We start from the raw sequence: 26063 nt of genomic DNA on the forward strand, positions 1-26063 counted from the left end.
ATATTACAGGACATAATTCGTTGCCCGTCTTCAGTAGTCGATCTATGCGCAAACATTTTGTAATGATATTGATTACGTAATTTTCAGTAAAAAGTTTTCATTGATCATCTTTTTTCAACCATTTGTTTCAACAAGTAGACAAGTCAGTATTTTGAGTTTTACGACCCATGGATATCACTAGGGAAAAGAAAACGGTAAATTAATGTGTATGGGACCGCAACAATTTAGAAACAAGATATCTAATGGAAAAAACCAGGCAACAATTTTAATCGGTTACCATTTTACCAATGTAGAGTGATATTTATTAAGAAGTAGACATATGGATTTACGTGTATTGTTTTCCCCTATACCCTTACCACCATATTCGAATTAATGGACAGCCAAATCCTTATTTGTTTTAAGATGTCACTTTTGGTTGCATAAAATTAGGTGCCCTTCAGAATATATTTCATTTCGAAGTAGACATAGAGAAAAATAATTGTACCTAATTATTTTAGCTGTAGTTACATTACGCTTACCTAAATTAAGTGCAAATAAAACAATAAGTATTTAAATGCAGTGATTTTGTCGCTAACCTGTCAAGGAATAATACACGGAAAAATGTAAGCTATCGTGAATTTTCCAATCCGGTAATGGACCCTCTAACATAATTTAAATCCGAAGCCTGAAACAATCCCCTAAATCAAAATAAAGGTGTATCCCAGCGTGTCTTGGATATTGGACACCTTAAGGAATTATGGATGATAATGAAAATTTTATTTCGAATCCTGAAACTTCCACAAAACCGATTGCTTATTTATTTAGCTGTGAAAGAGGTTTTTCGCCACATCTGCTATAAACGCTAAAGTACAGAATGATTTATTAAAGCAAATCAAAGTCACTTAACGCGGAAGCATTCACAAACCGCTCCTCTTTTTAAGGGGAAACAGCATTTCTAAACTTCCAATTAAATTAGGGTCCGCTTCAGCAATGAAAACGCGAACGGAAGCATATCGCAGGTATTAGACAACATCAATAAATATTTTGATTTCGCAATCTCCCTAAAGTCTTTATGTAGGTACGCGAATGCCATCTGCCAGATAGATAACTACCGAATCTGCTCAAAAGTTTCGCCAACTAATTTAAACTTGCATTTGGTTCTAGATTTGAAAACGTAATTTAAATTTACAGAACAAAACTTGTGCAGTAGGAAATTGACTTATCACACTTAGCATGTTAGGTATAAACCCGCGTGTGAATTAATTCCGTAGGAGGAAACAAAAATTATCGTTGAATTATTTACGGTTGAAGAAGTAAATTATATGAATGTGTTAGTTTGCACCACAAAGACATGTTTATGGATCATTTATTTTGTAGGGTAAATGGTGATTGGAGCACCTGATGTATTTTGTTTAAAACATGATGTTTGTGTTGATATAATAGAATAAAAATAACAATCTTTAGTCTGCCGATGGTGTTAGGGGTCCCCCAAGCCGGCTCTGCAATCTTGACTTACCTTGTACTTACAGTTGGCAACTCTGGGGAAAGAATATAAGCAGAGCCATCCAACTTTCATGCCGAGATGTCGAATTGTTTCGGGGTAAATGGTACGAATAGGCTCTTACGTTATATTATCGGTTCTTTTATGTGCTGGGACGTGAGACATAATCAAGAAGGAAATTGAATAAAACTTATAGGTTTGTGCGTAAGAAAAGATAAGAACAAATAAAATATATTACGCACGCACCAAAAGGACCAAGAAAAAAACTGGCATAACCCACACAAATACACGAAGTAAATCAACTATGACAACAAAAAACGCAAAAAACACAAATGAAACATCAATCAATAAAAAAATATCGAGTCATATGCAGTAAGGCAAAATCAACAACAATGGAACACAAGAAGCATCATAAATACAAAGGGAAAACACGATAAATCAATTTAGTGTAAACACATTCTAAACACACCTACGATCAATTTATGGAAAACAACTCGTGAAATGGTCAATTGCATGTATATTTAAAAAAAACAACAAAATGGACATGACTGTTCCAGAAACAGCAACAATTCATTTAACACGAAAAGGTGCAGTTGACCACACAAAGCAGTATTCATGTAAGTCTATTATCTCACAAGTAAAATCGACATCAAAAACCGAAGACACAGTTACGAGTAGAAGACCATCCATCTCGTATATGCTAAGACGCAAGAGTTGCAGTCCTCACGAGATTAGGGAGCGACATATGTAGCGAAGAATCATATACTTACTTACTCCACGAAACAAACGATTAGTATAATCGTACAGATCAAAACCACCCCGATAATTAATGCATAAATAATACTTAATAAAGTAATCTAAAGGCATAACTGATGATTCACTCAAACAAAAGCTTGGAGCACGCTACACTTAAATATCAGTATTAACATTGAGAAAATCCCGGCACGCCATCACGCTATACCCGGCATTACTCCGGAGCTCGGATCGGAATCCTGTTACCGACGCTAACTCTCCCTTACCAAGCTTCGTTTTCCATACTGCTATTCTTTCTGATAGTCCTATCCCTACAAGTCGAAAAATGCGATTATAGAGCGTTTGGTGATTAAAGCAAACCACTTACCAAACAACCATACAATACAGGGTACATGACCGTATGTAAAAAAGATTGGGTGATAGAGGGGATCAAGACAATCACTTTTTCCAAATAAACTGAGGGTGCCACGTGTTTCGTTTGGAACCCACCCACGAAAAAGTGGTGAAATTTGGATTTCTTCTTTAATTTTGTTCTCAGCAATCATAAGAGTTACAAAGATCGGTGGCACGTCTTTGAATAGGTTTTCGGGTATGCTCTTACCCAATTTTGAAATTTTTTTTCAAAATTCCTACTACGAAAGCCCGGCCCGTGTGGTTCAATTAAAGCTGGACTGTGGTGCTAAGAGTCCCGGGTTCGGGCATGGATATTTGTAAATGTATAGTGGGTTGGGTTGGTACAGTAGCCTTGGCTGAAACCCCGCCCACTCAAAAATAAAGGCAAAATAAAATAAAATAAATAAGAAAGTGCGCACCCTTACTTGGGGGTGCGAAAAAATTCTGATTTCGACGAAATTTTGTATCTGGGGATTTTTGGACACGAAAGTCACGAATCTGGAATTAGTTTTTGAAAATTCGAAAAAAAAACTTCCACTGCAATTCTTGGCCGGACAACGAAAATGGAGAGAATCCCACGAAATTTGTTGTGTACATACTTGATGAGGTAAGGAACAAAATTGTCCACTAGTTTTTTAAAATCACTTCAAACATACCATACTGTAGTGTACTTAACCCCCAGGTACTACGCTAACTTCACACTATAAGAGCACGGAAATAAAGTCAATCCTTCCATGTTTAAAAATGGCCACCCAAATGAGTATTCCCTCCAAAACTAAACAAGAACCCGCTTAAATTTGAAAAGTGGTACGTGATCAAACATCTAAGGCAGAACCCCCTTACGTTAGTTATAAACAACGCTATGACCTGAAGCACAGTAGGGAAGGGACGTAAAATAAAACACTGAAATTGGGAAAAGTTTGTTTAATAATAATCGTAATTATTATGATTGTAAAAGCTCGGACATTTAAGTCGAAATAAATTACATTGCAAAAATAAACTTTGAAAATGTTAGTTCACCGAATAAAAATAGAAATAGGCTGGGAAATAAAGAACTTAGTGTATATGTATGAAATTTTATTTAATTGCTTCCATAAATAAGAAAGTTGGCACTGCACATCCTACAAAAAACCAAATTTGGAAAATGGCGCCACATTTGCTTTTATTCCAAGTGGTTATGTATCAAATTTCATTTAATTCCCTCCATAAATAAGATAGTTGTCACTGCGCAATGCGCATGCGCAAAACGAAATTTTGAAACTGGCGTTAAATTTGGTTTTATTCCAAGTGGCTATGTATCAAATTTCATTTAAATACCTTCATAAATAAAAAAGTTTGCAATTCGGTTTATAAATGGTCGAGATCCGAAAAGGGCACTGTAAATGGTGATCGATTAGGCTCAATTTTTGGAATTGCGTTTTATATGGCTAAAGTTGTACGTATATTGAATTTCATGCAATTCGGTTCATAACTCACGATGTCAAAAGGGCCTTCCTTATTTTTTGGTCTACATTATTGCCAATTCACGAACTCCGAACTACAAATTTGATAAAGAATCCACCTACAAAATTTTATCGTAATCAGTCCATTCGTTATCGAGATATCGTGCTAACGGACGGACAGACGGACAGACACCGCAAAATTATAAACTCGCTAGGAGCTCGTTAATAATGAGGTTATCTATCAGATAAGTTTAACTGTGAGAAATCGGCCCTTAATGTTACTTTAAAGTGCGAAGGACAGTGATAACAGATTTATTGCAGTCAGGGCACAAGTCGTTCTTTTTAATGTTGCATGGAAATCTGGTGCAGATAAAGAAACGATTAAATAGGAAAGGGAATGCAGTTTTGTACAAGCTCAATTCGGCATTGACTTACAAAACATTGTTTTTTGGTTACGGCACCAAATGTTAACTAATTATTTTCTAAAATAATAATTTCCGTATTGTTACAATCGTTGAAAGAATTTTATTTTTTCTCCAGCTACCTGGCACTTTATTTATCTGCATCAGAAACGTTGTTTACGCTTGGGCGTCCTAAAATAGGCGATTGAAGCACGCAGAGCTTTAAAGGTTACTGAGTACACATATTATGAAACTATAATCTGGGACTGAAATAAACATCCTCTCAGATCGCTTTCTGCAATTGCAAAACGTGTCTTTGGTCCGTATCCTTTGTTGGAAGCTTTTACAAACGGACGTGGTTTACAGTAGGTATATCTCAGGTCTGTTCCACTTTTTTTATGGCAGCATTGATCGAAGTTTTGAATGAATGCACAAATGGGTAGAAGATTTAAACACCTTCGACATTTCCTTAACATGGCAGCATTATCTATGCATTTTAGACTTTGTTTGAAAGATGCTTCCTATTCATCCACGCCAAAAACCTTCTTTATAATAGGCTTTTTAATTGTTATTTGCAGGTACTAACTTTTCCTGCTCCTGCAACAAGCCACTGAATGAACGATGTATTATCTTCTTCAACCGACATCGGTGATTTTTGTAAGCAAACGTCCAGTGGCATTTTCATAGCACTCACGAAGTTACAAATAATCAGCCTACTGAATTAGAGATGTCTTCAAGTACAACGTCAATATGATTTTATTTTATTGTCCTTATTTTAAAATTATATTGCAGGTATAAAAAAATACTATAAAAAACGCATGTATAATTAATGGATCTTTAAAGCACTTGGAAAGGTTAAAGGCACTCCGCTACGCGTCTTTTTTTTAAACTCGTTGCGCGTGCTTCAAAGACCGGATGTGATTATATACACTTGTTTCTTAATATACTATTTTATATGATTGGAAAAATAGAATTATTAGTACGGGCGCGGGCATTTCAGTGCAGCTTTCATTAGAATTGGAAAATTGATTTCTGGTGCCCGTATGAGGTAAGTGTATTTCGTGCGATAAAAATCGTCTGAAGTTTAGCATTTTAAACTGTTGCTTCCAAGGAACCGAATTTGCTTATTTTAATTGATATACTTGGGCTAAAAAGTTGTCGCTGTTTCGTGTCGGTCAGGGTGTCGGTCAATTTGTGCCAAATATCAAAATTAAAGAGTTTTACTTCGCAAGGCAACAGTCTTTATACACATCGATAAACGCATCAAATTTAAATGAGAAATAAGAACAGCCTTAAATCGCAGACAATGGGTATGGATGGAATCATGATTGAAAGGAAAAGCTGAGTGGTAGATTGCCTTCCGTGCACTTGGTACCTATAGTAGAATCAGAGGTATCGAGGTCAAGCAGCAAATTGTATCGAAGGGAAGGACATTAATAATACTTGGAAACTCGGTGGTTTCTCGCATTAATATAGCGGTTGGAATTAATTAAAATTTTAGTAGCGACTGAACGTGATGGATATGGAAGTCAATGTATCGATACAAAGCTAATTGTGCTACATTATTAATGGTAGTATCTAGAGATCTAAAACGACATTAATTATAACCGACAATTAATAGCTTTCCAGGTTCATTAATTTTACGCCTTGGTTAATTGTTGCACGGTATTTGATTTATTTAGCTTTTATTTTGCATGACAAAGCTTTCTCGGATCTATCTGCAATACGGGTTCGCTTTTCATTTACACGCTCGCTCAATGTTCGCAAATTGCAAATTTCTACAATACAGCAGGCAGTTAATTTCTTGGGTAAATGATTTGCGTAACAGAATTGGAATTATACAGAAATATAAACAAGTGTAAATTGTGCACAGCTCTTGTGCAGATAAAGCGCATTTTTTTAAACCGAAATAGCTTTTGTTGTGACATCACCAATGGATATATTTCTTGCAGACGTCTCAATCGCCCTCGTTCTTGAGGCTTGCGATCAAAGAAAGGCATGGTGGAACTAGGAATAGATTCGATAAAATCTTTAAAACAAATGCAATGAACTTTTCGATATTTTGAAACGATCTCCTGACAGTGACAAAGGTACCTAAGGGCCAAAGACGGTAGCAGATAGAAGGTACCATCGACAATGGTCCACAATACGTAAACCATAACATATTTTCTATGTTTCGCATATAGAAAGTGGTCCCTTTGGGAATGATTTTGATGGTGGCATGACTTCATTCTTGCATATGTTTTGGTAACTTTTTTTATTTTAAACATTTTTTTTTAACTTAAAATAAATTGAAGGGCTGAACAAAGCAAATAGTAAACATTCGTTGCAGAAGGACTTCTATCACTATGAACTTGAGCTACTCCAGCGCAATCAATGTTGAGTAGAGAACCTTCTTATGTTAAAGGTTATCGCTGCAGAGAAATCGACACTGGTATCGATAGAGGGTATACCTCCAAATATCTCCAATAAACGTACCTGGACTCTATACAAGGGTTTTCTGGGTCAATGAAGAAAACTATGAAATTTAGCATGCCGTGTGCCATATAACACAGAAAAGACCCACGCTAGCTTTTTCAATTTGTTGTTTTGAATATTTACTTTTGCGCAATACTATCTACCGGTGCAATACAACTGACACCGAGCATCCTCACAGCACACGGAAAGCTAGATTTCGTGTTTTCTAAATATTAAATCAGGAATTTTTTCTGAAACTACTTTTGAAACAACTACTTTCGTCTCTAAAAAAGGGTGAGGAAAATCAGATTTTCTTCTCTAGTGAGGAAAGTAAAAAACAATTGCTGCTTTAATCTTAATCATGACATTTGAAAGTGAAACATATCCGTATCTAGATTGCTGTGTCAAACTTCATTATTGCATACAATAAATTTGATTGTAGTTTCAGAAAAATTATGTATAAAACTTGAGAAGAAAGTGTTTTTCAACTCTCGTTCAACTTATTTGAATTCGTGTTGAAAAACTCCACTTTCTTCTCTAGTTGTACAAATAACTATTTTGTATATCAACCCTGCATATTTTATGTTGTGCAGCAAATTGATTGCTCTTTTCAAATACCTTAAAAACATAGGCATTGCATTTGAAAAACAAAAGTTGCATCGATTTCCGGTTAAACCGAAAACTATATCTACCGGAAGTTCCAATATACTATCCAATGCCACGTATAAAATTATACTCAAATGTTTTGTATTTCACCAAATAAAAGTAATATTGTGATCCTCTTGTTTCGAACGCACTGTATAATGCAATATGAGATTTAGAAATCATGTTCTGGATTTTGGTCAGTTTTAAAAAAAAATGAAATGCTACGGTAATTGGCGTGATTGCCCCCCTTTTCTTCGTCAATCCACCTTTTATTAACACGCATATCAACATAAACATGTCATCATGTTCTCTTATCAAACACATTCATCTTATTACACCTGTCTAGCTTTATACAAAAATAGTAGCAGATAATAAATGTTTAAAAAAAGAACACCTATAAATTTAATACAATTCAAATGTCTTATCAAATGAAATAAAACAATTAATCTTGGGCGTTCATCTGGTCTACATTATTTTAATCAAGAACTAACCATCTGCGGCGTAACCAGATTTTCTCAAAAAAGCTAAGTACATATTCGGAACACCACGCTTAATATTAATATTCATTAGTGTCCGGATGAAACAGTGCAAAGATGTTTTCGAACAATTTTTACATATTAGGAAAGATCTTTGAGTTTATTTAAGCGAATTCTGAATGAAAATGATCTACGTCATTTTCCATAAAAAGCAATTTATTTTATTAAGGAGTATTTTTCAAAAAACCGTAAAAAATAAGGTTTTTATTTTTGATTCGTGGCTAAAATTAAGAAAAAAAACAAATCTAAAACTTTAGAAGTATAGTATTCTCTCCCCAATCGATCGAGCGACGTGTTATAAGCAATAAATTAAAAAAAAATCACTGGCGCAAAAAGAATCCAATTATTTCCAATCGCAAGGGGCGTTTGTCGAATTTAATTAATTGCTTTAATGTGGATATACAGTTGTTATATTTATATGAAATATATTTGCAATACTGCATTTACACATTAAAATATTTTTATTGCAGATATCTAGGTTTCCATGTATTGTTTAAAACGACATCGTCTTGGTTATCTGGAAATTTTTATTAGTTCCATATATCTTTTATTTCAAATAGCACACAAAAATAATGAACGTGAAAATAAGATAAAGCGTTTTTCCATACGATAGTGTCCAATTTGGACCACATGTGCATATAAGCAATAGTAATAGTGAGCAAATAATAATGCTGTGTGCAATGGTCCGTAATGAACACAAAACACCAGCTCGGCTAAAAATAAATTATATGGCAAATAACGGCCACGTTCAAATTCCAAAACGATTACTACACATTTTGAAGACACCTGAAATAAATTTTAGGTTTGGATTAACAAAATTAATCATAAATTGGCATGGGACATCTATCTGGATCATCAAAGGGTTCGAATAAGCACACGAGTTGCAGGAATTACCACAGACAAAACGAAACGCAGGACACGCGTCTTCTAAGCGTTCACGAACAGCACTCCCGTCTCGAAATTGACAAACGTTCCCTTTCTTACACTAACTTCAGTATTTAAAGTCCCTTTCCCTATTTCAAAATTCTGAAATCTTCATCCGCGGACACGTAGCAACAACAGCCAATTCCGTTTATGTTCCTTGTCTCTCCTTAACGTCACTTATCAACATTTTACGCAGAATATCTCAGATAACAATTGTCTACGAAAAACAGACAGTTTTTTGTCCGTTAAAATGCATTCTTATCGCTATTAAATTAAATCATCTTTTCAACACAAGTAATAAAAGTACCCACAAATTAAAACAGAACTATCACGTAAATTATTTAACAAAAGCAAAATATATGGTAAAAATACGTGCGAGATGCATAAATAACAACGGATTAATTATTAAACTCGGCTTTCGTAAGTTTCGAGATGCTGCCAAATACAAGTGACTCCGCTATTACAACTGGCATACAAAACAATCAGATATTTTTCCAGAAAAAAACATAAGTTAATTGATTCTATTGATCAAAAACTAGAATTCGGTTGATTACATGCATGGGTATCCCCATTCTACAGTTATTTTTGTACTACTAACGTGAAAGGTAGGTAAATATTTTAGGATTCACGTGAGAACCTCAAAGCCAAAAGTCACGAATTTAATCTAGAGATTAGGAAGGTATACAACTGCATTTTGTGTAAGTGGCCTGAAACAACGTATTGGAACCCGAAACCCTTAATTAAAATTCAAACAAAGCCCTTTACTAACCTTTTATCAATACGCAAAGCACTTAATCGGATCGCTCCCGTGTCCCCAATCGCACACAATGGTCCGACTTAGTAATTATTCAGTTTTAGAATTAGGTTCAGTAAAAAAAAATTTTGAAATGAACGACGCGAAGTTTCTTTTTGCACAAGTTTTCCTAATAATGTTATTTTTAGGTATCCTCAAAGGGCGTCTTAACTTGGAATATTCCGTCAGTCAAGATAAGAATAGCAAGCACAGGGCCCTTCATATCACAAAACCGGGCCCAGATTTGTCAGGGGACTACACATGCCTTGTATCCTCGTTTAACAATGAGGACCGACGTACGAAAAGTATGCTGGTCTTCGGTAAGTTAATTATTGGGAAAGTTGTGCGATAAATTAAATATAAAAGGGGAATTTTAGTTCCAGAAAAGAATCTCGATTTACGTCAGGAGCGAATAGGTGAGGAAGTTCTGCAAGTTCTCTGCTCGGCGGAAGGGGTATTTCCGAAACCGGATATGAGCTTGCTTATGGGTAGCAGGTAGGAGAGTTTTAATTCATTTTTATTTCTTATAATGTTTAGTGAATAGATGCCTTCCCATGTAATTTTGATCAATGGTAAAGTATCATACGTAACGTAATGCAATAGTTATTCGCTGTAGTGCGCTACACAATTTGTTTTGCGATAGGTTTTTACTCCTTTCATATGGGGGCATCCCGGCTTAATTTTTTATTTCTGATCTACAAAGTAAATTAAAAATAAAAAGGCCCGTGTGGCCTCAATTTTTATCTGCGAGTAAAGTAAACGCAAAATAAATTATTGAAAATCTGCGTTTTTAGTCTGAATTTGAAACGCTTCAGTCTAAATACGTCACAAACCTATAATAACCAATCACGTAGAAGTGAGCCGGCAACCTTGTGCGAGGGTCTGACGTTTGTCGGATTTGACGTTTTAAGAGGCATGTTTTAACTGCATCGCGAAAGTTCTACGAGCTGATTGGTCGGGCTTATTACGTCACAGAGCCCGCCACAATCATATCGTTTTGAATAAACCCTTAAAACCTTAAAATCTCCATACCCTTCCTCCATAGGTACTCCATACATTTCTTCTAACTGGAATTTGTGCGATTAAGCGATTGATAAAAACGGGTGTACCTACATTATCTTCGCACTTTGTCTTTCGTTTTCGGGTAGAGATGGAGAGTTTGGGTTATTATCTGTACACGTTGAGATAAAGACGCTTCTACTCGTGCCATTCGATCATTTAACGACACAGAAATTTTGCAAATTATGGAAACGCGTGCACGGATGCGAACCGTACTGAATCATATCCCAAATGAAAATCAGTAGTGGGCACCACGGCACCACAACTCGCTTATATTATAAGATATTCACACATACGGTTAGCAAAGGCCGTTTTACAGAAGAGCTCCACAAGTTTTGGAATTATAGCCATGAAAACTTCAGAACATGTCACAACATTTGTGCAGATAAAGCGCATTTTGTAAAACCGAAATAGCTTAGTAAATGGTTGCGTTATAAGGTAGTAGCATGCTATATTTATCGATGTTTTCTTTCTTGGTACATGATTTAGGGGGAGACTTCACCAATAGATCTATCTCGTCTAGACAAAGCGTTTTCGAGATATTCGCGGGTAAAGTTTTGACATCACCAATAGATATACTTCTTCCAGACGTCCCAATCGCCCTTCGTCAGTACCATCCTCCGACTATCTGTTCTTGAGGGGAATTATTTATATCCGATAACGATAAGGAGTCGAGGATGAGGCTATGGCTATGGTTGATAGAAATTGATTCCTTTCGTTGAGAGACTTTTCATTAGAGTACCATGAAGGATAAAACTAGCCCCCCCCCCCATTCCCTCGTTTGATAAGGAGTCAGAAATTAGAGCCTTCCTCGGCCATATCTCGGGAACCGTTCGTCGTATGACTTAGGGGTAAAAAAAATTATTGGGTAAATCGGTTACGAAGAATCGCTGGAAAATATTTTCAAGTTCTAAAATATTCTTTTTTCACATTTTTAAAGAGAACAAAACTAGCCCCCTCGCGGAGAAGGATTCAACTGAATTAACCATATTTGGTTGTTTCTTATTGCCCAAGGAATGCTCTTTTCAACGATATCAAATTTGTTTCAATCGGTCAAACGGTTAAGAAGTTAAAGCTACTGCAAAAACAATTGAACGCCCCACGCCATCTTTGTTTTTGAAATAACTGAGTTTTTGTTTTGACGAAATTGATAGATAAACTGGTTGTATTTAAAATGTAAAAAAAGAATGTTTAGTGTATTATGCGAAATTGAAAGAAAATACAATTTTAAAATTTAAGATGGCCGTTCCAGCGAATCTTCGTACCCGATTTACCCAATAATTTTTTTTACCCCTAAGTCATACGACGAACGGTTCCCGAGATATGGCCGAGGAACAGTCTTACTGGGTCACCCGCGGTACAAACCAGTTCATTTCGCTGAGCCATTTCATTATAATACCATAAAGGGTAGAACGTGTGTTCATCCCCCCTCCTCATTTTCAAAATCAATCAACCGTCAGGGGGAACATATATTTTTTATTAGATATCCTTGAGGTGCACACCTTTGTCGATATAGAAACATAACAAATTTTAATAGATCAATGAAGAACAATTTGAACACTTGATTGATTAACATTTTTATTCAGTTTTGTGTTATCCGCCACATTTCCTGCAGGCGAATGGCCTGGTGCAATAAGTTTTAGAATGCACATATTGTTGGCATCTCATATAATGGATTATTCCCTTAGTCTTTCTTGGTGGTTCTATTACTATTGACTCCTTTTTCATTTTTTGTTGTAGACAAGTTGCATATTTAAATCTAAAAAGTTGTAAAATCTGCTAACTAAAACCTCCCACAACAATGAGCGTTCCACCTAAATGCCTCCAAACGTTTTATCTAAAATGATTACATTTAAATAGGCACATGGCTCCTAACATTAGTTAGAACAAAACCTAAACCGTGCCGATAACGATCTTATAATTCTTCAAATCTAGTTGCCGGGTTGAAACTAAAACTGCTTACTAGACGTCGTCTAGTATAAAAACAGTCGCAGTCAGCTACCCACTGCAAAACTTAAGTCTTTTTCTTAGCATAATTTGTGTACACCTCACAGGCTACAAGTTTTGCAGTGGGCGGCTACCTGAAATGATTGACGTGACTGTTTGTATACTAGAAAAACAATTGTTCCGGAATTGTTCCGGCGGTCGTTGCCCACATATTTGGTACTTATCATATGAGTAACCCCGGTCTTACCACATCTATAACAGTGGCGCGTTTACGGGGGAAACGCAAGGGGCAGATTAGCGATTTTACAGTACACAACATGCTTCCTCGTAAAATAAATTGAACAGTTGGCGGAGTTAGTAGCGAAACAAGAATTTTGTTGTGAGGGTAGATAAAAGAGATGCAGATGTGTAAGACTGTTTGTTTAACGGATCTATCTATTCGCAGGAGAACTCGACCTGGGCAGCACATATGCGCACCAGATACTTATTGTAGCTACCCCCTTTCTTCCACAACTGGGTTCAGAGCCCATTCCCCCCCTCCCCGGTTCCAGATAACTTGTCTCCAAGGAGTTGATGTCTGTCCCTGATCAAAGCGTCCCACGGTCGACAAATAAAATAATAAATCTTAAATTACTTACTTAAAAACTCGCTGATAGCTTTAGCTAACACTTCTTCTTTATATAATGACAAACAAAACTGGCTTGATGAATAAAATGGCAAAATTTTCGGTGGCTCTTCGGACGGTAGAAACTTTTCACTTTTAATACGAATAGAACCTTATCAGATGGCCTTATACTTCGCTGCTTCTTTTTTTAAGTCGACACTTTTTCTCTTAACGGGCATCAACTTGCTTCCGCACAGATTTATTATTTAAAAAAATGACTAACTGCGTCTTCAAAAAAGCAAATAGGGCTGACTACCCGAGAGTTAGCTCGAATAGATGCACACGCTTTTCAGCCGTCGCGAACATTCAGCAGCAGCACCTGCGTTTAGTCGTTGTCTCGTATTTAAGGATATACCACTTCCACCACCACCACCACGAGGATAGTTTGATTTTCTTAATTTCCCGCGCAGGTAAATGCAACACAGTTCCCGTGAAATGTGGACAATTGTGAGCAAACTACACTATTTAGTTTGTTTGACAGCTAGTCACAGAGGGCAACCTCGTGGATTTAACGAAAACGGTTAAGTATTATTTTTGCATTAAAAAACCATCACCGGAACCAAGGCAAAGCTCAGTAAATAGTATAGGGACATGAAGAAGCTCCCCGCGACGGATGCCGCGATTTCTCACACTTGACCATAAGCGCAACCGTGTGACCATTTCAAAGAAATATTTGCCGATGTTCAGATGCTATCCGAACTAGCCTTTGGACCATTTTGTTACCTGTAGAGCAAACATGCACTCATCATACAACACCAGAGACCAAGCAGCTCTCAAGACAGTGGTTTCTTCGAGTAAACGTGCATAAAAAAATCAAGGCCAACAACGTCATGGCCGTAGTGTTTTGGGATACACTCGGTGTCATTATTCATAACGACTATCTTCAAAAGGGTTACCGGCAAATGTTATACAGAGCTTTTAGACAGATTCAATATTGATTTGAAGCAGAAACGACCGCATCTGGCAAATAAAAAAGTGCTGTTCCATCAAGACAATGCACGGGTGCGCACACGTCTACACACTACTCACCAAGACAAAATTCCATAAATTTGTCTACGAACTGCTACCCCATCCATCATATTCACCAGAATAGTCCCCTCAGACTATTTCCAAACCTCAAGAATTGGCTGGGCGGGGAGATTTGGGTCGAATGAAGAGGTCATCACTGAAACAAACGCCAGGGGAGTTGAGAAAACCTATTATTTGCAAGGAATAAAGAAATTACAAAAAAAAAATGGTGGATTAAATGTATCGAGCTAAGTGGAGACTATGTTGAAAAGTAAAACGCTCTTTCTCGTACCTGCTTTTCTTAACAGCGATAAGAACACAGTGATCAATATTACGTACATATCGACAATTCAAAAAGGAACAGTAGACACTGAGATAACAAATTCAAGTATCTAAAATAAACCAACCTCTTGTACCGAAAAAAAAAAAAATTAAAAAAAAAATTATAATAAAAATATAAAAGAAAATATAAAAAATTATAAGTTTTACTACTAACGTCTACTTATTTATTTCACTGAAATAAGGTCTACAGGACCTTGTTTACACAACGATACCTATCTGTCTATTGTGTCGGTGCTTTCTTTTTACGGATAAACACAACCACCTCAGGTACACGTACCCGCTTCTCCCTTCTCTCCTCTCTCACCTCATCAACCCTTTTGGATAGCTTATCTCACCAAAATTCACTAATTATTAATAAAATCACAAAATCTTTACCTCGCTTCCGACTAGCTCAAATACTTACATACAAAATTTCTACTGTCTTACTTCCATCGAAAAATCAGGTATCTAATTCACTTTTTACTGGTGTTAATTACTCTACTTCTCATCTAACTTCTCGTTGAAAAATCATCAACTCAATGGCCATAATTTCATTCATTTATTTTAATGCAAAATCCAATGCATTCCAGAAAATTGCGATCTTTACAATCAATATTATAAAAATTGGGAACTATGACTAAAACCTTATTAAGTTATCAAAAAATTTGAATATTATTAGTTCTGTTGGCCAACTCACAATATGTTCTCTCCCTTGAAGAGGTGACTATTATTTTTTAGACTACATTTTCCTTGACACGAATTCCACTATTTCAAATATAATTAATTACCTTCTTTAAGGAAATTGATTCACTAAACAATCGATTAAAACATATCATAAAACATATAAATACACACAAATTGACTTTATTTTTATTACAATGAAAATATTCCAAATAGACTAACCTTTAAAAATCCAGGACTTCGATGAAGATTGGGAAGCCCTTTACATGCTAGTTGATTGATGGATGGGGTAGACTGCAACTTTTGGAATGCCAACTTTACGTCGTCGATTGTTTTCCTTTTTTTTCTTTTTTATATAGCTGATGATTACAGTTGAAAAATCCTTGGCTCGCTGTTGAGTAGGTTATTTTCCTTGTAGAAGGTAGACGAGATTTTCCAAAAACATGTAGTTTTGTAGGTATAATCCCACAGTGAAATTTTATTGATGTGAACACCTTAATTTGCGTAAGTTCGTGAATTAATTTGCCTGATTTTTGGTCGATTTAAAGAAGTTTTTTCATAACAAACTATTACATTGAACTTTTAAAGCACATTACTTTGATGAAAACGGCTATCCACACTTAAAAAACTTTGATGGTTATATTCCAAGGAGGCACAATAGTAAATTTTAACACAACGGCAAATGGGTGAAACGTTCAAATTTGTTCCGTCGGATAGATGCCAAAGATGCGCTCGCATTATTTTCCTTTAAGAACAAGGGTTCATATCACACAGCTATTATCGCTCGAATTTACTTAGCGCTTTATATTTGATACGTAATGTCCACGTCTAATTTTAATTTCAACACTATGTGGATGATTTCCTAGCACAATACGCTTGACAAATTTTTAACTAAGATTCCGCGATTTACTTTTTCTCTTCGGGCGTGAAATTTACACAATGGAAATTTCACGTTTTAACTAATGGTGCAAAACTGTACTTAAACTCGGACTAATATCGACCGTCACTTAAACGGAATCACTTATTTGGTGCTTAATGCACGCGATTGAAAATTTACGATCTCTTCGGCCCGGCTATGCAGTACCAATTTTTTTTAAAAATTTTTTCCTCTTAACTCTCTCCTAACATATTCACGCCCCTTAATCGTTGCAAAATGGCTGATCTTTTTTATTACTGGTGCTTCTCATACAATGGCCTCCATCTAAACCAATTAACTGGGGAATACTTATCAACTAATTTTTTCAGCGTTTGCAGAACCAGCTTTCCCAAGCTTGGCTGGTGACTCAATGATAAAAAAACTTATCTAAAGAAATCCGATATTTATTCGTTATCTGCATCCTGTTTTGCACTGAGAATTTTCTGTGATCCCATTTATTGCGAATCGCGGCACAAGGAAGTTTAATACAATGAACCCAACATGATGTCATACTACAATAGTTACAAAGCGAAAAAAATTTTATCCCCAAAAGGAAGAAAGGTTTATCCAATTTTAGTACAAATCCAAAGCGATATCCGAAAAATTTGCAAAATTTCGACCGGCCATTACTCCACCCGTTACACTATGTTGCTCCCTATATTTAGCACTGCAGTACAGTGAACATAGTCTAAACTTTGATCTCATTTTTAATTTAGTTCTAAACGTAGAACCACATTTTAAAAGGAATTGATTCTGAACCAATTAATATTCCGATAAAAGGTCCTCTCGAGTCGCCGTTGACCTGTACAAATTGCTCTCGAATAATTATGCAAAGCGCGCACTTAATAGCTTTATTAGCAAGCATTGCGTGAAAGGGACTTCAACTCATAATAAAACATTCCAACTCCTTGCGAGAGTCCCACCGAACACGAATAAGGAAATATTTTAATCATTCGCAAGATTTAATATATGGCAATAAAAGCGTACCATTCTTGTTTTCAGTGAAGTTAATGGATCGTTGGTGACAGTTGAAGAAAGGGATGGCTTGTTTGACATCAAGGCAAGAGCTAATATTCCCGCTCTCATTTCTCCGGAAGAATTCTCCTGCGAGCTTCGAATTCCCAAAGCTAACTATACAGTACGAAAGGAAGCTGTATATTATCCTGGTGAGTATTTTAACACCATTTTCTAAGCTTTTAATTTGGACGAAAACTTTAGAGCATTCATAAAAGTTTCTGATACTTCAAGGGGTTGTTTGGCAACAAGTGCGAAATCAATCTTAATTCAACCAAAATCTAGACCTATCTCATCACGCAATTTTAAACGAACTGTCCAAAAATATTGATGTCACACTTCCTTAAGCGATAAGGTAATTTATTTATCGCCAAAGATTAAATTTGTTATAATTAATCATGGGATCGTGACTTAATTTAAATTCGCGCAACGTTCCACTCCACAATACGCCGATAATGCTGTAATTTCCGCATACATAAAAATACAGTAACGTGCAAAATTATAGAAATGTACATGAATATTTTATATTTAATTAACGACTAACATTTTACCCTTCTGCAATCATTTATAATTTATCTCCTGCGGCCCATAACGCATTGTTCGAAAATTTATCTTGCCGCGCTTTGCTCAAAACAATTATAAATTATGTCCAGCACGACCTAATTTTCCATTCAATATTACAAAAGCCGCGGGAATTTTTTTGCACGGTCACATAACCAGATTAATTTATTTCTGCTAGGGATCCATTTCAATTTGCGAATAATCGAATATTAGCTCGTAATTGGTATTGTAGTTTTTCGTGTCGAATCGATTACGACTGCGAAAAAAATGCTTGGGATTATGTTTTAAACGTCCCGTCGAAATCAGAAAATAAGAGCGTAGCCTCTCAATTGCGAATCCTTTGATTTTGTATTCAATTCAAGTTTGGTAGAGGTAATGGAAACTCCAGTAAACCGTGCGCCATTGCTCGGTCGGGTGCAAAAGGTGGAGGTCATTTTCTTCACTAACGTGCTTCAGATTTACGAGAGTAGTCAAATAAGGACGGTTTTGCGAATGGCACTAGGATACAGTAGGTTTAACGTAAAATATAAGCACGAGCGTAAATTTGGATGAGGGGGTTGCTAATATACCTACGTCACACCCACTTTAAGATTGCAAGTGTGGTTGGAATTTCACCCGCTTCTTATGAATGTAATTCGTTCTACTCGGAATTACAAATGTAGTTCTCGTGATTTTTGTTGGCTTCTTTTGCTTGGAATCGTCTACTGCTTTCTAATTGCTGCATCCCAGCTCAGTACTTATCATTATAAAATATTCAATCTATTCCAATTTGTCAGTACTTCACGCGTTTTGCACGCACCTGGATCGTGTCTAACAGCTCAGGCTTTTTAATCATCAAACAAGAAAACGAACACAACTCTGCATTGATTATTATTTTAGCGCGGAAATCAATTCTCGGTACTCGTTTGAAATTGAATAAAATTTGAAATCATTTATGAATGCACTTGTAATGGCTTAGTTACATTTACAGGGGATGAAGTTCCCACATGCATAAGAGATAATTAATCTTTACGACACTGGTAAACATTTTACCGTAACCATTAATTTTTTGTAACGAAATAGTAAATCCATGGCTAGATCAGTTAATGACTCCTCATAATCCGAAAATCAAAACTTGATGCTCTGGTTTGATCACTCTGAAATAAATAGTCATTTATAAATGAATATATTGATGACAATAATATCGCTCCAACCCCACTTTTCTTTGAATTTTTCGTGATTTAAAATAGTGTACATGTAATAATCCAACAAATACAAAATAAATGCAATTAATCCAACGCTTAGTACATTTTCTTATCCAAAAGAATTCATAAAAGATATACAAATCTGTTCCGGAATGAACTTCCGTGGGTCGACTTCTTCAGGAATGTTAAGATTACTCTGAGTAAAAATTGTTATCCAAAATCCCTAAAATGGCCGACTACACTGTTGTGGCACAATGCAAAAAATACAAATAACTTACGTTTATCGATCTCCAAATTCGATTAATCAATTTTCTCATTTTGAAAGGTAGCAGTAGGAAAATTGGACGGTTGAACGCTTTGTGCAATAATAATTGCACCTGGTAGATTTGACAACTCTTTTAAAGGGCTTCAGATTTCTCGAAATTTGATAGTTAAAATTTTGTTTTGTACCTGCCAGATAGACCGCACGTTCCAGACCAAGACCTTCAGTTGCTACATCAAATGCGGTACTGCAACGTTTTACTTCCTTGACGCTTCGTGCAAAATTTTCACCACTTTCGCACTGCTTCCGCTGCTCTTAATTTTTATTGTTTGCCTCTTTTTGTTCGAAAAATATTATAACCTGTCTCGTTTCTCTTCTGCTACGGCAACAAAAAGAAGTGCTTCTTCGTCAGACGAGGAATATTTCATTTGGACGTCAAATGGTGTCATGACTCCTACAATCAGAAATTGCCTCTAGGTTACCGCAGAATCGCGTTGGTGTGAATATATGGACTTTTTCCAGCTTCATGCGCTTTCGCACCGCTCCCGGTCCTTCTACCGCTACCACAATTATCGCCGATAAAACCGATACAAGGGAAAGGCAGCAGTCACGCAGACTGTTTTCGTTGGTCCGTGCGAACCCATCGAGTAGCTCGTCGTAAAGCAGCTGCTTTCCAAATACCAGTTAGGAGTACAAGGCGGGTGCCGGCTGCTCCTACAAGCGGCGCCGGCGTTTACCGGCGACAATGAAACCGTACTTTTACAGGTACAGATATCACAGACTGCAGATCCCGCCCTGTCTGATAGCGCCTTTTGGGTTTTAACAGCAAACAAAAGCATTCATTAATCGTCTTTGATCTTTTTACCGGTTGCCGTTTAATCTAGAATCTTATTATTGCCCCGTATAAAAACGAGAGGTGCAGAACTTTGGTAATGCACGTGTTACTTTATCGTAACTAGCCGCTACAAGTATAAACGAAATGAAACGTTCTGTACTTTTAACAATAGGTTATGCTCTCTATTGCAACGCTTCTTTTTCAACAGGGTTGCCGCTGTAACATGGTAAGGTGAAGCAACCCATCCGCCTCAGTCGAAGCTACGTCCCCTATTGTCACAATGCTTTCGAGGAAAAAATCTATTGAATCGCGATCACTCTGAGCAATTAATAATGTAACAAAACGAAATTGTTCGCTCACGTAAATACGCCACTTTATAGTTTATATTACGTTTACTCGTGATGACAACTCGCAATGAAATTAAAAGCACACCCGCCAATAATTTCATCCAATTGGCGCCACAGTTTTCCCTTGTAATTCGGCAATTAACTTCAACTTGCACAATAAAAATCTCATGTACCATTGATTACGCAGCGGTTAAATCGTCCGTATACCTCGATTATACGGATTCGTTTTGAAACTTTCCGTTGAGAATAAATGTTACGCGATCTAAATTGCCGCGCATATCTGACATAGGTTCGCCTTGAAGGTTCTCACTCAATTTTTCCCATTGTAGTCCCCAAATCCAAAACCGAAACGGACTCGACGCAGCCAAGTTCGGTCACATTTTTCATACATGTAAGGGTATAACAGAAAATTCTTATCTTATTGCACACTCGCCTCTTATCTGAAAGCGCTTCATTCTATCGCATTTTAGTCCCGTTCACTTTCACTATTAAGCGGTATTTCCTCTACTAGTGAATTCGAAACCAAATCTTTCCAAGGCTAAAGGCATTAGAGGAAGCACTCTTCCCAAAATTAAATTTAGGCTTTTCTAAAAACTCCTGGTCATTTTGCATACCCGGAACTATCAATTATATTCCTGTCAAACATCCAATCCCAATACAATTTTTCTTTTAACCTTATAAAACATTTGCTATGTCCTGCACTTTTCTATTTTTCCTAAATTTTTCTTAATAAAAAAACATTCTGAAATTAAATTTTGGAGAATTCGGGGCGGTTCTTGAATAAACCAATTATCACTGATAGTTACGGCAATTAAAAGCAATAAAATCGCAATAAACTTTCTGAAACACCTCGTGTAAGTCTGTCAACTTTAATCGACATTGCAAGTAGGAACTCACTCACCGAGATCTATGACCCAGTAGAATGCTGCGATTGCCGAATGAGTGAATTGGAATCTATTATTAATCTGGGACGAATTCGACATCTGTGTAGGGATTTTTCCATTGATCGTAAAGAAACTGCACATACAAAGGACACTGAGTTTCCCTAAGGGAACTTTCCACTGCACAGGTAACTCGAGATCTCGACGATTTTTCCAATTGTTATGCGTATTTTAACGAGACTTTGTTAAATTCATGGGATTATTTATTACTAATTAGAGTTTCAGTTTACGAACCTATTCCCATTTAAGTGTTCCAATGTATTATCACTTGAGGATTGAGACTACTAAAGTTTCCACACAATTAGATCAAGATTATTATGATGACTCCAACTCATCTCAGGTATCACCATTGCCGAAGAAATTGATTTTCATCGTCCTTGAGATCTCAAACTAATCTTCTGACGAAATAGCTGTTTAAACCGATTTTGTAGCAAATTTAGTTTCCTTTATTTTTCTATACCATGAATTTCAGGTTGACCCCACTCTGCACTCTTCCCCCGGTAATCTGCCCATACTTAGATTATAAAATTCAGCCAATCTGCCGAATTTGATAACTCGAACTTCATCTTTATGCACGCATTTCCCGCACGAGGGGCAAGTCACACGTTCCAGGGGTGGTACCATGCTAACAAAAATTATTCGGTTTTGAATTTATGTACCATATAACAAACGAATCGCAACCCTTCAGCTGTCTAAAGATGTAAAAATAAAGGGACCCCTTAACGCACTGGTCAATTTAAATTTTAAAAATATGGCGTTAAAATTCAGCCTATCTGCACATTGTGTAATTATTTGAATTTGCGCATCCAGGTAAAAAATAGGAAACGGAAACTGGAGATACTTTAGTTCGATGGTACTTTCTGGACCAGAAAGTTGCAAAAAAACCAGCGTCTGGCTTTCTTAGGCCATCCTAGTCGCTCTGCTACCGGTTGAGCTGATTTAAATGAAGTGATACTGCTTAACAGATTGGTTATCTTGCGCAGATAATCAAAATTTCGTGTAGTTAGGTTCCTGTAATTTGGACCTACCGGGTGATTCATTAGAAGTGATGATCGCTTGAATTTCGCGCGTAAGGTTTTAGTATTTTTTGCATTATTAGATTGACGGTTTGAATTTCGTTAGTAATTTTTTTCTGTCATGACTGTCATTTAAGAAACCAGTGTCGCCGTTAATTGTTGTGTACCATTTGCGGTTTATTATTTTTTCCATTTTGAACAATTTTTAGGGTTGATGCACTAAAGTATGTAAGAAACGTGACTGTGTCTAGTGTTAGTTTATAATTTGTGGTAAAACAAAAGCAGTATTTGTAGATTATAAATAAGTAAACGATTTACTGAAAGCATGATGATACACCACTGCAATTAAATCAATGATCATCAGTTAGTACCAACTTCATAATTTTTTTGATTTGCGGTAAATTCAAATTGTCCTCACTTCTAATGAATCACCCGGTAGGTTTGGACAGCCTAGCGACGGTAGCACTGCGTGGTATTGCGTAATGCAAAGCAAAACCACAAAATTCTTCAATCTAATTTTTGCAAAAACATTTAATTTTAGATACAGAGACCTAATTACAAACTGCATCTATTTTGCAGTGCGCGTTACATTGGCGAAGTTTTTTCATTTAAACAAATTTAATTCGTATTTGTAAAAAATAGGAACTTCGGCAGTCAATGTACGCATTGTTGTTAAGTATGGGGTAAGGCATGGCTTTTATTTACGCCGATCATAAAAATAATGGCCCAGTCGCGCTAACATTACGAAATGAAATTTATTTTGTGAATTTCTAAAAAATGGTTAGAAATAATCCAATTGTAGATTTGTGAAGGAAGTTATTTCGCCCTTTCACGCGATTGTCAAGAAACGATTCACTTATACGAACCTACTTTTACGCAGCATATAATTAAAATTGTCGATAACAATGGCCTTTACCTGTCTGTATCCGTATGTTAACAAGTACGGCAAATATGTGTTAGGGCATCCCACCGTTCAAACTGGAAAATGATGTAGTAAATTATATCTTAGAAAGCACAGATGGGCGAATTAGGTATACAATATTACTCAATGCCATTATTCCATACAGTACTATCTATGAAAATGACTAACAAATTTAACTTTGTACTTTGCCAACCAAGCGCTGAATTTTCAGTCAAGTACACTGGAAACATAGTGACGATGAACGATCGTTGACTAATACATAGATTGGTTGTTAATGAAGTTAAAAAACTTAAATTTTTGGGTTGTGGCGCATATTTTATTGAGTTTTAATAAAGGGGTGAATATAACAATTTAGTGAACTTATATTTCAATCTTAACCTAAATGATGAAGGCACATCCTGAGTAAATATTGATTCTTACCACCGTAATTCTTCGCCGATTATTGTGACAAATGCAAGTATTTTGCAGGAATAAACCTAGAGTAGAGGCAGGGGAATATGTTTCAGATGCAAGCGATTGTGGCGCCCATGATTATTGTTTCCAAAAATCAAGCAACGCAAAAGTATATAATACCGAATAATATCAAATAGTATTGTATCGCGTCCCCGTTTCCATTACTTATTTGGATAACGGCTATTAATTTATAGCGTGGGTTGCAAAAGTTGTGGAAATTACTACCCTAGGGTAACTTAGAGGGTAGGATAAACGTGGTGTTTTACGCGGTTAGTGAAGCTAACCAAATATATAATGCGTTTTGTAGATATAACAGAAATTGAAGGCAACGAAATTTTATCCTAAAATTGAACCGATTCAATTAACACTGACGTGGATCAGGGTGCACTCAAATGTTAACTAATATTTTAACGTACGTACGTACCTTTGTATACTGTTGTTCTAATGAACAGCGTCCATCTATAAATTACTAACACAAAGGCCACTTAATTGAATTTTTGGTTTTATACATTACTTTCAAATTTAATTAACGTCATATTATCGGTTATTATACAATCACATTATTTAGGCGCAACTTTTGGGAGTCCTCCCAAAAATGGAATTCTATAATTATTAAACAAAGTTTACAACTGAATGGATTTGTAAGCAAGGGATTTAACACGCATACCTAACCGGAAAATTTTAATTTTTAATAAATACCGAACCATTTATTTTTCAGACACCTGAAAATTGCAGATAATATCAGAGCTAATTATCAACGGCATATAGCTTTTACGTAATTAAGTAAAAGAAATACCCTTACCTAGTCTACATTCTAAGAAGGATTCCAAAGTTATTCATCAAGTTGGATGTAATTAATTAAAAGCTGGATGATTATTTATTCAATTTTATGTAACCTACTTACATGCATTTCAACTGATATAAAAAAAATCAATCTCTAACACCCTGCAATCCTGTTGACTTTTGGTATTCGAATTTAATTGAGTAATACGCCAAATATTGATGACAACACATACTGTCACTTATTAAGTGATAAATATTAATATATTTCGTCAACACATCAACATAGTTTTTCATGATCTATCGAAAGAAAATATTAACATGATTTTCAAGTTATTCAAAATTGTTAGCGTTTGACTGCTTTTCTTTAGCGCCTTGTACTTATGGCTCTGTTGACTTGAATTTCAAAAAGTCTTTCAAAATCAACAATACTGACGTGATGGTACATGCGAATCATTTAAATTTTGATCGCCCTTCTACAGGGTGTTTTAAAATTAATGGTCAAGTTTAATAAATTCAAACCTTAAAAAAGTTTATTTACGGTGTCAGCTTTCCTTAGATTAAGGATACCACAGATAATCGGGTAAGTACTATAGAGATTAAGGGTCATTAACACATGCGCGTTGGAATTTGGAATACGACTCACGTGCAGTCCGTACAAAAATTTAATTAGCGAAGGCGCTTCTCTGAAATTTTTACTTTTTTAAGAAATGATACCCGATTTGCACCCAGGCGGCTCGGGTTCGATTCTTGGTATGAACTTTTTTTATTTATTTAAAATGTCTACGGTAGAATTCATAATAGTAATTCAGTAGCGTTGGACATTAGGTTATTCGTAGGTTGAAGATCGTTTTCTTAATTTTCTTAGAAACGAATTTATACAAAATGTAGTAAAGAATACAGCGCATGTCCAACGTCACCGCAGACACTCTGTATCCGCTCGTTCTCTGCTTCAATTTCGAAGTGCTGATTGTTCTAAATGATTGATCCAACTCTTGAAAAGGGAAGGTCTCTTGTAATGAAAGGCACCTTTATAATAATAATAATAATAATAATAATAATAATAATTACGACAATACTTTTATAACAAATCAGATACTTCAGTCTTACACAAAACAGTAACATATGCAGACAAATCTTACACACCACTTAACCTACACGAAACTAATGTACTCCCACCCACATCCAAACTTACATACATCACAAATAATATACAGACATGGAACCAAAAGCCTTTACATGGACGATTTCCACAAGAGGTTGGCCAGGATTGTGTTGACTCTATAGCAACGCACAGTTGGTTGTCTGAATGTGATGTCTTCATGGAG

General features: G+C 36.0%; 1 protein-coding gene across 1 annotated transcript in view; it reads left to right on the top strand.

The window, feature by feature from the left end:
- The window catches only part of LOC116176864, a 70111-nt gene that overhangs the window by 15794 nt on the left and 28254 nt on the right, over positions 1–26063 (top strand). The window contains exons 3-5 of the mRNA XM_031495673.1: positions 9974–10144; positions 10202–10319; positions 17423–17586. Of these exons, the coding sequence (XP_031351533.1) occupies positions 9974–10144; positions 10202–10319; positions 17423–17586 (453 nt within the window). The remainder of the gene's footprint in view (positions 1–9973; positions 10145–10201; positions 10320–17422; positions 17587–26063) is intronic.

This window comes from Photinus pyralis, unplaced genomic scaffold (genome assembly GCF_008802855.1).
Source record: "Photinus pyralis isolate 1611_PpyrPB1 unplaced genomic scaffold, Ppyr1.3 Ppyr1.4_LG7, whole genome shotgun sequence".
NCBI classification, from domain to species: Eukaryota; Metazoa; Arthropoda; class Insecta; order Coleoptera; family Lampyridae; genus Photinus; species Photinus pyralis.